The sequence below is a fragment of the Oryzias melastigma genome, linkage group LG14 (assembly GCF_002922805.2).
Source record: "Oryzias melastigma strain HK-1 linkage group LG14, ASM292280v2, whole genome shotgun sequence".
Lineage (NCBI taxonomy): Eukaryota > Metazoa > Chordata > Actinopteri > Beloniformes > Adrianichthyidae > Oryzias > Oryzias melastigma.
In genome coordinates this window covers 11,926,238-11,939,467 of record NC_050525.1, presented here as the reverse complement: position 1 = coordinate 11,939,467, position 13,230 = coordinate 11,926,238, and the positions used below count along the sequence as shown (strand labels likewise).

The 13,230-nt window shown below is 35.7% G+C and overlaps 1 protein-coding gene across 1 annotated transcript; it reads left to right on the top strand.

The window, feature by feature from the left end:
- The first annotated feature begins 10,486 nt into the window (after positions 1-10,486).
- Positions 10,487-13,171, top strand: LOC118599640. Its single transcript, XM_036215256.1, has 4 exons — positions 10,487-12,152; positions 12,227-12,328; positions 12,549-12,740; positions 12,862-13,171. Exons 1-4 carry the CDS (start codon positions 12,003-12,005, stop codon positions 13,039-13,041), a joined length of 624 nt encoding a protein of 207 aa, XP_036071149.1. The 5' UTR covers positions 10,487-12,002; the 3' UTR covers positions 13,042-13,171.
- Positions 13,172-13,230: the final 59 nt, after the last annotated feature.

Here is a 13,230-nt window from a genome sequence, read left to right as displayed (position 1 = left end):
AGAGGCAGGTGTAAAAACATGAAGTTTTGTTGCATGTCAGTACACACTGTTGGTGTCCTTAAGGTAATTTTGTCCCAAATAAATAGTACAGCTTAAATTTCACAATTTGAACAGGAAAAACACATTATTTTGTTTTTCATTCAAAAGTGTTTTTTAGAATCATGCTGACAGGAAGTTTTCTTATTTTAGAATCTATAATAATAATAATAATAATTATTATTATTATTTGTAGTAGTAGTAGTATGATTATTGTTATTAATAATAATAATAATAATAATAATAATAATAATAATATTAGCAGCAGTAGTAGTAGTAGCAGTAGTAGTAGTAGTAGCAAACTATGTTGTTATAGCTAATCCTAAAAAAAATAGCAAACAAATATCTTTAATAAACAGGATATTCAAAGAAAGCACTATTCAATATACACAATTGTATCATTACTAATTTCTTCTTAGCATCGGCATTGTGATTGCTGGTCTGTTTTATATAGGAGAGAAAATTTACACTGGAAATGCTGTCATCCAAGGGATCTTATATATAGCCCTGCATTTTGTTACAAATCTAGTCAGTTCACTTTTGGGCCCCTGTTGTCACTACAATAGAAAAAAAATCACTGAAATACCTGAATTCCCTTTCAAATGTAAGATTGCTTTGTACGTTCATTTGAACTAAAAAGAAATGATCATTTAATTGTTGGGTGACGCCAAAGTAAAGAATTCAAATGAGAACATTTTTGTCCTTAGTTCAAAAATGATTTGAAAATGCCAAGTGATGCAAAATGTGAAGATGATTCTTCTTTATCTTCTTTTAATCGAGTTTGAGGACGTGGAGTGTTAAATATTTCTGTCATTTTTAAGATTATGCTAAGGAATATGATCAGAAAAGTTTTCACACTGAGACTGGGTGAGGAATTTTCCAACAGAACTAATCTCTCAATGGTATGAAGTCTAATCATGTAGGGTTTTCTTGTAAATTAGATTTTGGTTGAGATCTGCTTGAAGTAGTCTGCAGGTGGAGTCAAATAGAATGAGGCTGAATTTAGCTTTTATGCAAAATACAGACAATAAGGTTCAGTATTTTATTTTAAAGTGTCTTTCAAAACTCTCTAAGAGGACCAGGCTGCAGATGTCAACATCCAGACAGAAATCTGTGCTTCTGAAATATGCTGAGGTAGACAGTGGTAAGGTTTGTGGGAGATGATTGGAGGAGGCAATGTGAAAGAGTTCATACAAATATGGAAGAGAAAGGTGGTAAATAACTTTGAAAACATAAAGACAGACTTTGAATTGCATCATAAATTTAACAAGGACCCAGCAAAGTTCTCTCAGTATGGGGTAGTAAGAATCTCACTCAACTTGATCCACTTTCACATTTATAAAACTTTGTTAACTTCTGGTGCATTTGTTCTGGGTGATGTGACATTGTCACTGTCTCACATTTTTCATTTACTTGTTTGAATAGTTAACCTGTTTTCAGTCTATTGTTATATTGCTACTGATGATTTTGGTCCATGAAGAACTTTGGGTTGCCTCTGTGGATGACTGATTCTGCATGACAGCTGACTACAATGTGCTGTCACTGTTTGTACATGTTGAAAAATGTGCCAACTAAAAATAAAATAGTGGTCACTAAATTTTGCAATCCAAACTGCATTGCAGCCCTTCATTAACTGTACCACTTTCGTTTTTTCAGATGATGTTTAAATTGTGTGATTTCGTTTCAAAATAAAAATCAGATTTTCATGATTTAAACCAGAAATTGTACAGTTTTATTGGACCCAGAACAAGTTATGGCCTGCACGGTTTTCTTTACATGAAGCCACAGGGAAAACATTATTGTATGTCTGGCTGTGTACACCATAAAAGCACATCAATGACCAGCTGCCATAAAAAAGTTCTTACAAAAACATGGTTTTATGGTTCAGTCTGCCTCTGTTGCAGGTCTAACTAAGCCGACTGACTGGATTAATAGAAGGAAAAGGATTTTTATTTATTTAAACCAGTTATATGGCATTTAAACTTAACAAAACTGTATTGTTTAAAATATTTTGATACAGAAATAAAACACTGAATCAATTAACATTACATGTTAAAACACAGTTGCATTGATGCATCTTATCTTTAGGATAAAAGGCTCTCTCATTGGCTGAACTCCATAGGATTCTGCAAAGTAGTTTTGGGCTCACTTTTTTATAAACTATAACCTTATCAATACATATACTTGGATTTGCATCAACTTAACAAAAAGAAAATCACCAATTATAGCATCTCTGCAGCAAAGTGTTTTTTTTTTTAAACAATAAAATGGGTATTTAAAGGAAATAAAACAGCTTCTTTACATTAACCACAAGAGCTGCAAACATTTACACGAGAAAGGAACAAAACTATTGCAAAGAAAAGGCATGCCTGCAGGCTAGCGTTGACGCATTATGCAATAGAAAAAGGTCCCAGGACAAAGACCTCTCTTGGAGTTCAACATGTCCCAACATGCCTGCAGACTGTTTTCTGATAATGCAGCTGTGCCCACAGACTAGATTTTTTTGCTCAATTTTTGGCAATTGGCCCCAATTCAAATTTGTTCCAAAGATGGCCAAGTTTATGCAACCAAAACAAATATCTGGTTTTTTTTTCATCAGCGTTGCAGAAGCCATACTTGTGGAAGTACGGACAACAAAGAAATAATGATTGAGTTTAAAGTACATCAAGACCAAGATGATATAAAAACTTTAAGGAGTTGAGAAAATGTGTCCATATAAGCTTAACTGAGTGCAAGTTCAATACATTTTGTTTAGTTTTCTTTATGTATTTCCAAAACTTTAAAGGGAAATTCAGAACAATGTCACTTCACTACCACTTCACTCCTATGGAGGGGAACCAACTGCCATCAGCTGATACTCTGGGCTTTGAGAGAGACACAGGAGCCAGACAGAACCAGCCCAGACTTGCCACAAAGACAAAACAAGCCGGGACAGGAGTTAGAAGACTCTTCAGTTTGTGAGGCTGACAGTGAACTCACTGTATTTGAACCTCATAGAAAAAGAACTGTTGGATACTTTTGATGAACTGCAGTTTTAAAATGAATTGAGCATCAGGTAAACCCCTGGGTGGACTTTCAGTTCTTACATAATTCAGTGAAAGAGCATTAGAAAACAGAAACTACATCATGGAATGTGCTTGAAATGTTCACGGAGAGTGCTTAGTTTAAATTTTGGCTTTGCAAAGGCCAGTGCCAACATCCTAATAAGACTTGTAAAAACTTTAAGATAGAAATACCTTTGATCAAAAGCTACTTTAGTCTTTATCGTAACATGAACATAAACTGCAAACTCTTTAACACAGTATTATATTCTAAATCTTTCAATTAATCCTTTAACACATGAGCTCCAGTGTTTTTGTTCTTTGATTTAGTGTAACTTCTCAACCGTTGACTTGATCAATGTAATTGATCAACAATCTGCTTTTCTCCTTCAGAATCTACCGGAATTATTGTGTTAACGGTTGAAAACGTTACAGTATATTAATAATTTTGTGTTAAAGTGTCACCGGCGATCCCTCAAGTGTCAAAGGGTTAACCAGCCGTTTTAGGGAAACATCTACTTTTGGGGTTTGAAAATATGTTGTTGTGGTTGCCAAAACAATTCATTTTTCTATGCAAAGATGTCCAGACTTTCTTTTCCCTGGTCACTTTCTCCAGCTCCCATGGGGGACCCCAAGGCATTCCCTGGTCAGCCGAAAGACGTAGTCTCTCCATCGTATCCTGGGTCTTCTCCTGGTGCAGGCCTGGAACACCTCCCCAGGGAGATGTCCAGGAGTTATCCGGACCAGATGCTTGAGCCACCTCAACTGGCTCCTCTCAACATGGAGGAGAAGCAGCTCCTCTCCAAACGCTCTCCAGGTGACCACGCTTCTAACTCTATCTCTAAGGGAACAAATTTACAGAGGAAGCTCATTTCACCCCCTTGAATTCAGGACCCAGTTCTTCTGATCATGACCCAGAGTTCATGACCATAGGTGAGTACTGGAGCGAAGATTGACTGATATATGAGAGCCATGCTTTCCGTCTCAGCTCTCTTTTCACACCCAATGGACCCGTACAGATACCACAACAGGACAACATCATCTGCAAACAGATTATAAATAATACTAAATGACTCATGTTATCTAGATGTTTTGCTCCTTTCTTGATTCTCTGAACATAGATGCAATCTTTTAGTGCCAGTTTTATAAAACAAAGTTGATGGTGAGTGACACAAATCTGTAATAATTAGCTTGTGCCACATTCCTAATAGTTTTTGACCCTTAAAAGATCCCTTCTTCCTTATAGCTAAAGCCTTACTGGTCAGTGACTTGGCCTTTTTATTGATAAATAAATGAATAAAATAATTAATTTTTGATGAGAGAAGTGTGTGTCAAAAAAACGACGTGGTCATGGAAGTAGGAAGAAGGAAATGAATAACAAAACTGTAACAAATGCTTGAAACTGCAAAGTAACGATACTGAATTTAGACATTGAGTAAATACTATGTGACTGTTGGGAAATTCGTCGCTTGCAGGAGGGGGATGGTGTGTGCGGTAGTGTGTAATGAAAATGAGGGAAGCCCTCTTTTTTTAAATCATTTTTCGTTCTTCTAACCGCAATACAGCACTCAAACGAGACCTCTTGAGAGCACGGCGAGGGATCACTTCCCCAAGTGTCTTGCTGCAACATAAAGTTTTTTTTCCACTCCTGTGCTAAACATAGCAACACGTGAGCTGATTCTACCTATTTTACTGGATTTTAAAGTGAAAAATGTTAACTAACCTAAAAAAAAAAAACCCAAATCAAGATACTATTAATTCATTAAAGATATTTCTGAGGTTATCTTCCAGGTATGAGCGCAAATATTGCTTTTTAAGTAGTCATTTATCTATTATATGGTCACTATATACTTTTTATTTATTTTATAGTTTATTATTTGAACTAAGGATATATAAACTTATCTCATACAGATTGTCATGTTTGTCTCTATTGCAGCCTCCTCCGAGTACACTGATTACTTCTGACATTTTGAATTTTTTCCTAGCAACTAAGTGTTGGATTTTTCTCAGAACTTCAGCAACCAGTGAAACCATCAGTTTCTAATTTTTCAACAGGAAGATCCAGTCTGGAGTCCCTGTTGTGAAAGCTGCACGCGTGATGTGTTGATCTCACAGAAAGTCTGTGAGTTTGCACCATACGGATTGTGAAAACTTAGCTCAAGAAGTTGAAATTAGAACACTTACAACATTTTCCTGTTAAAGCTGACAGCATCTTCAAGTGACTGTAGTGCAAGAGTTTTTTTGGCAAGATTTTGTGAAATTTCCTAGATCATGCTCTACTGTTTTTCTTTCCTTTTTTGTTCTTTTTTTTTGTAACAATTTATTTTAACAACAGTTTGTTTCATATCATAGTTTGTGGTTGATGATCCGATGATATTTGAGCCTTTTGAACAATCCGAATCACTGATCTAAAATCGATCCTGGACATCTCCAGCCTTGTATTTCTTGCAAGATTATCAAGTGTAAATTATATATGGGTACAAACAAAAAAGGAAACAAGAATTAACGTAAAATCTATTCACATTTTAGTTTGTTAATATTTCCACATTAAAATAATTTAATTATTAGAACATGATACCACACTGTATGGTCACGTCTTTGCAAAATTCTGTGTTTCTACACATTGGACTGTAATGATGGATTGATCATTTTTTGTGGGGATAACACAATGTGTGTTATCCTCTGTGATGGCATTTGTTCATTTTTACATTACAGTAAGATAATCCTACCATGTCTCAATCCAAATGGTATTTTCCAGTATTGATTATAACCAATTTATTTTATTTTGAAATTATTTTTTATGGTATATGTCGATTCAATTAACAGCTTTTCTTATACAGATCAATCTGATTGGATTAGCGAAATATAAATCAATTCATCATATAACTAATTAATTATTTGTTACATCTTTATCATTTGTGGTTTTGATTACAATGTGTAATCTTTCTTGGTGTGGTGTCAGTGTCATTTCAGTGAAGTTTGTCTGTGACTTTATTTTCTAAGGTGGAATATTCTGTAATTTAGTGAGATGCTACTTTGTTGTGGCTTTATGATGAAGAGGATCGGTGTATTTTTTCACAGTCATACATGGATTTTAAAAATCACTGAGATCCAGAAATTAAATATTTTAAACAAAAAGTTCATTTTTTGCTTGACCAAGCTGTGAACGACCATGGACCTCATGACCTCAGATGAGACATTTGGCACGTAAAAACTGTTTGACTTTGTCTATTAACATCTGTGAACTGCTGTGAGAGTGAAACTGTCCTACAAAGATGTTTGGCGAAACACCCTAAACTGTTCCAGTAATGAGGGGTTCTCAGATATTAAAATGAAACAAAGTAAAAGGACTTTAGTGACAAATTAAAGAACTGAAAATGTCTTACTCGAGAGGAGTAACCCCACTTGAAAAAGAAACCCACCAAACCACCAAGTGGTCAAACATAAAAATCCCTAATTTTGATTCAACAATGTCATTTTGGTCTTTACTTATTGTAGCTGACATATGGATGAATGCTATTTAGTGTAATTACTGGGGAGTTGAACACATTTATCATTGTTCGAAATGTCATTAGTCTTTTAGCCAGTTGAATAATTAATTGACTATGCAATCTTTAGAGCTTCTGGTTCATTGAAACAGTTTTGATGCATTTGTTTTTGTGTACAGAAATAGTTTATGAGAAATCTTTTGAAATTCATATCAGAAATGTAAACTTTCTTTATTGGGATGACTGTGGTGCAGCAGTAGAGCGGTCGACTTCTGATTGGAAGATTTTAGGCTTGGTTCCTGCCTTGCTCGTCCAAAGTGTCCTTGAGCAAAACACTGAGCCCCACATTGCTCCTGATGGTCATAGGTTGGTGTCAGTGTTCAGCAGTGGAGCCGCCATCATGAATGTGTGTGCATGAGTGAATATGAGCCACTTTGGGCCTTCCAAAAGAACCACTGAGTGGCTCATTAATCTTTTTTTTTTCAGAGAAACTTGTTCAAGAATAGATATCAATTATGAAATAATTCATACAAACATAATAGTTTTTGGAGACTGATCATAATCAGCCAGTTTTAAACTTACTGGCCTTTTCTCAGCTTGATAACAGTGATGATTATTCATATTTTAATACAATCATTCTAGTAAAATTGTAAAAAGAACCTCCTTTGTCTTCTGCATTAATTACTTTTTATTGTTTCTCATAAAGACTTTAGAATGGAATTTTTTCAGAACTCCAGTGTATTGTGCAACAGCTTTTATTTAACGGGGAAAGCTTAGTCTCAAGTCCCTGATGAACAGTCAGAATGTAAGATGTCGTTTTTACTAAGACATCAACGAGTTTGCGCCACGTGTACCATTAACATGTTTCCAAGTTGAGATTTAGAGAAGTTCTGACAGCTGACCAAGTAGTTACAAATGACTGGTTTGTAGCGCTTGTGTTTTTTAACGTTTGTGATTGGAATAAGAAAAAATACGATGACGCTTAAAGCGGATTCTTGAGTCTCATATAAACTGTCCTTTTTTTTGGATTTTTTTTCAAGTATTTAGAACTGATTTAAACTTAAAACTGGTTGCGTAACTGCTGACACACTGCTCCATCCCATCATAAGCCTGACATCTGGCATTTTGCATACAAAAAACGCTGAAGTAATCTCCCCCACTGTCCCTCCCCCTCTGAACGATACTGAGCGTGACTCATGATTAGTTAGTTTAACGAGACTTGGCCTTAATTGATATCTGGTGGTTTTGCAACTTCCTATTTTATGGGAATTCACCTTTAAATCATTTTCATCCCCCTCATCATCATCCTTTTCTGGTAAGAATCCTCTCCTGCCAAAAAAACAAAACAAAAAAACAAAAAAATAGTTTCCATGCTCTCATTAGATAAATACAGTGTTAGTAATAATATACATTGTAGTGGTAACAATAGCTGTAATATAAAAGCAAATAATACAACAAATGTAGTATTACATGATATATATATATATATATAATATATATATATATATATATATATATATATATATATACATATATATACAGTATATATTTATATACACACATGTTTTTAGACTTTGGGAGGAAGCTGAAGCGTTTGTACATGCACACACGGGGAACACATGCAAAGATCAAACATGTGTTTTTATTTTCTGACTTATAATATTAATAGTAATAATAGCAATAATAATAACAATAGAAGTGAAAACAATATTAAAACATTTGCCAATGATTTCTACCAAACCATTCCAGTGGGGTTTTTGATCTCCAACCAGCCCTCACATTGCCGACCCACTCTTTCAAAACAAAACAGACTCATTTGAAGTTGTTCACTCTATACATTGCTTTACCCCACATGATTACATAAAAAAGATGCAGCTGGATGGATCAGTTGGCTGCATGCAGGACTGCCATATGAGAAACCAGGGTTCAGTAGGCTTTCTCCAGTGTGGGTCCATAGGCATGACCCTTCAAGCTACTGCCAACCTCTATAGCCACAGGGGGCCCAGGACTGGGTCTTCTTGTACCTGTCCCCAGCCTGGATAAATACAGGGTTGTGTCAGAAAGAGAATCCAGCATAAAACTTTCCTCCAAACCAAGTGTGTGGATCGGTGAAAGCTGATTTGCTGCAGTGACCCATGGGTAGATTTTCCCAATGGTGAACAATAACACTAATCCATTAAAAACAAAAAGACTTTAAAAATGTAAAAAAAAAAAAAAAACTGCACATTTTACACCTAGAATTAAGAGGGAGGCATGTCTGCTGCTATTTTTTCCCCACAATTCCAGGTATGGTGTATTGTTTACACAATCAGCTGTTGTCACATAGCCCCCCCCTTAAAAAATGTGTCCAAAGAACACTGTTTCTGATTCTTTTATTCAACAGAGCTATGGTAGAAAGATTATTTCTCCACTAGGGGATCAATAAGATTCTAAAAAAGGTTTTTTTTCTGTTAGTTTTAGCCTAAATACAAATTCTTACTCAGTTGTATTGATGCTTCAGGGCTGGATGTAAATGCTTTTGACCCTGTGACAGATTTTTGACAGTAAGTTAACAAGGAAAATTTGATTTTCAAAACAAAGAAAAGTCGTATTCAAAACAGATCTTAAGCATAAAACTAAATGTTGTATTTATATATATATATATATTTTACAAACTTATCGTTTCTTTTAAATACCTTTCTTTTTGACAGTAATCTTACCTCATAGCTTTAGTCTGTCCAGCATGTTTTATACATCACAATATGATCTTTTTAAACAAGATTTTTTTGTCTGCTCCTGATGCACAAAAATTTGCAATGTTGAGCCTAATTGTCTATATGGGTGTCTTCTATCATCATAAACATACCACAAGAACATGTTAAAAACACCAAAACACCATTTTCATTAGAGTGGGTCTTTAAAAAGATTGCTGTGTGTCCCTGCTTTGAACACTATAATGTTGCAGAAAGCAACAGAATGGCTTTAAAAAATATGTTTGGCAATAGTTTGATGATTGTGTTTTTTAGTTAGTTACCATTATTACTGCTTTAAACTATACATAGGTCTGAAACCTTCTAAATAATGAAAATAAAACATGTTTTGGAATTATTCTGTTTCTGCCGTGTTCCCCGAAGTTCACCAAAATCCTGTGAAATGTACATGGTTTCTAATCCTTCTGAATATGAAAACAGACACGGTGACATGGGCCATCTCCCGTGCACTTCACTGAAACTGTGGAAGATTGTTTTTCAGTTCAAAAGACTCCTAAAATATTCCCCGAAGATCTTCAGTCAAGTCTGAACTTCACACCGTCTGGAGAATGAAAAGGACAAAAAAACTGAAAGTTTCACAATTTTGCAGTGTCATCAACTTTTCACTTTTGCTCTTATGATCAACAACTTACATAAAAGTGGACAGAGATATTAAAAAAAAAAAAGTTTTGGGGCTTCACATTTTTAGCCTGGGAGTTTGCATTATGCTGAGCAGAAATGTAAAAAAACGGATCAATTTTTGTAACCTCATCTCTGTCAGCTATTCTGATGTGTCATGATGTAATATTTATATATTTAACATTTACTAAACAATGGGAGGATCAGCCCCTTGAGATGGCACATATGGTTTTCGAGGAGGCGATATCTGTCACATCAGACCCAAAATGACAGAGTAAACGTTTACTGGAAGCTCAAATGATGTAAAAATGTCAAAAAGTGGAAATCAGATGATTTTTACGCCAAAAAAATTGGTTCCTCACAAAAAAAAAAAATTCTCACACTTTTGAATCATGATGGTGACCACACAGAAGGAGTGAGGGAGAAAAAATGAAAAACCCCAGTATTGTCAGAAACTGAAAGTAAGAATGAAATATATATATGCAGCTTGTAAATGTGAGCTTCACAAGAGTCAGAGAGGCAGTCAGAGCTCCTTCAAGGTAAGCCCATTTTAAATCTCTACACTTTAAAGAGAACATTTTATAGATTTTATAGCTGTGTTGATAACAGATGGATTTCATATCAGCAATATCTCATTAAACTTACAATAAAGGTTGATATTTATCTTGGTAAGGGTTTTTCTGATGCTACCAGCATTTATGATTTATATCTTGAATGCTATAATTTCCGTAAACTTTAACACTAACAGATGGGCCAGCATGAAAAGACTAAAGAACTCCGTCATCTTCTCAGTCCCTGACAAACACGTTGACTTAGTCAGGCGTGCGTTACATCAACAGCATATGATGAAACTGTGACTAACAGAAAAGGAAGGGTTATTTATTTTGTCATCTGCTACAGTTTTAGCTAAACTTCAATAAAATATGTATTTTAAAGTCTTTTAAGCAAAATATTACAGCAGTGATCACTGTCCTGGAGTTTTGATCTTCCTATAAATTTGATTGTTTCAGTTGCACATCTGAGACAACCAAAAGCCATGTAAAACTGGCCTTCACATGTTCATTCATATATTATTACTTCTTTTTTTTAAAAAATAAAGAGACAATTTAATTTTATTTATACCCAGCTTAGGGCGCATTTGTTTTTAAATTGATTTTAATTTCTATTTTTCTCGCTAAATGTACGATTTGCAATACGTAATAAATTATTTTATGTCGTGATTTGATGGACAAAATTTACAAAACCTTTAATAAGTGCATGAATGAAGCTACTTTTATAGGTTTAAAACTAAATAAACGCTGTATAATTTTGAAATATAATACTTTAAGGTTCAGATTTCAGGATTTTTTTATTTATTTACGCAATTTGAAGCTTTTTTTTCACATCCCATCTTGAGTTTTCACTTTTTGCAGTTGTGCTGTAGCAGGTGGTGTCCTCAGCCTGTCATAAAAGTTATGTATTAAACCACAAACACAGGGTCGGCACTAAGCAGGATCCTGCCACTGTACAAAACCGTCTAAACTCACCCAGTAGGGTTTTTTTTTTCTTTTTCTTTTTTTAAACAACCAAGTTTCAATAATTTTAGAGAATACAGTCAGTCACAACAAAAAATAAGGAAGTATGCTACTCTTTAAAACTTCCTCTGAATTTTTCTGGGTTTATGCCTTATGTTTCTTGCACCATGCCTGCCGCAGGACTAGAAACATCTTCGGGTTCACTACTAAGCAAATGTTTCCTTCCACCTTGAAACTTTCAATAGGAAATACCTCACTTCTCTATTTATTTTGAATATGCAATGAAATGCTTTTAAAATAAACAAACAGATGAGGAATTCCCAGTGGGCAGGACCTTAATGAAAGTTGTGGAATTTTTTGCGGAATAATCAATGTAGTTCCTCTCTTGTGTACAAGTCTAATTGGCACTACTTTTCTCGATGGGAGGGTATATAAATACAACTGCAGCACCTCTGAGGGCATTTCTTAATTCTACAACATGAACAATGCAGGTTTCATCAACAAAAGTCCTGTGAAGGATAGATCTCTAACCCATCAGCTCTGGTTCTGCTTCAGATGGCTGCTTGGTGGCGAACAGTCTTAATGGTTTACTGTGTCCTGGAGTCTGCTGTGGAGTCCACGCTGGTCCAGAGGAACCGATACACAAACTCCTTTAGCCTGGCAAGATCTACCCGGAGCCATGTGCAGCAGCTGCTAAAAAAATATGTGAGTACCAACAGGACTTTGTGCAAAGACATTTGTTTGTTTTTGTAAATATTCTGAAAATCTTCTGTTTACAGAAGGAGCAGGAGCTCGGTAATTTGGATTTTGACGACAGAAGCCATCAGCTGGGGGGACTGCCTTTGCTTTCCACAGACTTTGATAGCTGGCTGCAGCTGTCGGTTAGTCGCATAAAACATTGTCATATAAATCTTTCTTCCTTTGTCAACACTGTTCTTTAAAGCCTATTTTTCATATTGGAAAATCCTTAAAAAATAACCTTGTGACAGAGTGTCAGCTTTAATAAAAAATTAACATGGAATTCCCCCTGTAGAAACATGCATTGAGAGATTGTGTAAGATTTTCCATGTGATGTAAAAACACGTCTTGTTGAACCATCAGGACTGGGACAGACTGCATGCAGCCTTCTTGGACATTCAAGCCTACTGGAATATTTTGGAAAGGAAAAGAGTCGAGCTGGAGAAGGAGGAAAAAGCTCATTCGTGGCTGAGGAAAACCCGGATCTCTTTGCCTCAGAGGTTCAGGCACATTCAGCTGGACTTACGAGACCTCATGAACCAAGTCAGCAGTCAGGTATCCACCGTCTTCTTACTGAAATCCACCCACCTACTGTTCCTGTTGCGGCCCACGCAGACTTAGAAGGAAGTGAGTCAAAAAGCGGTCTGTTAAACTTTGTTTTGCTTTCTTCCTCCAGATGAGATTTACGAGGAGATCTTGGATAAGGCCAACACCTGCTCCGGTACACCTGAGCTCAGAGAGGGGCAGAGACTGGGACAGCCGGGTGGAGGGTTACATCGCTCTGAGAGATTTGAACCTTTACCTTACAAAGCTGGCAAGAGACTTTTTACTGCTGGCTTCAAAAAGACACTCCTGACACACACTTACAAACACTCTGGAACTGTGGAGATAACCCTGAATTAACAGAGTTATCTCATGAGGAGCTCTTGTTGCTGTGAGCTTTATTTTTGCATAGAAAACGGCAGACATGTGGAAGGGTTTTCTTGGGTTTTTCCCGGGGTTTCTGTTATACTCTTAACTGTTAGTGGCAGATAAGTACTCAGAA

Excerpts from the sequence above, each read along its gene's own strand:
- LOC118599640 (XM_036215256.1), top strand. The coding sequence starts at position 12,003 with ATGGCTGCTTGGTGGCGAACAGTCTTAATGGTTTACTGTGTCCTGGAG. Across the intron at positions 12,153-12,226 it reads AGCAGCTGCTAAAAAAATAT|AAGGAGCAGGAGCTCGGTAA; the intron begins GTGAGTACCAAC and ends TTCTGTTTACAG. Across the intron at positions 12,741-12,861 it reads TGAACCAAGTCAGCAGTCAG|ATGAGATTTACGAGGAGATC; the intron begins GTATCCACCGTC and ends TTCTTCCTCCAG.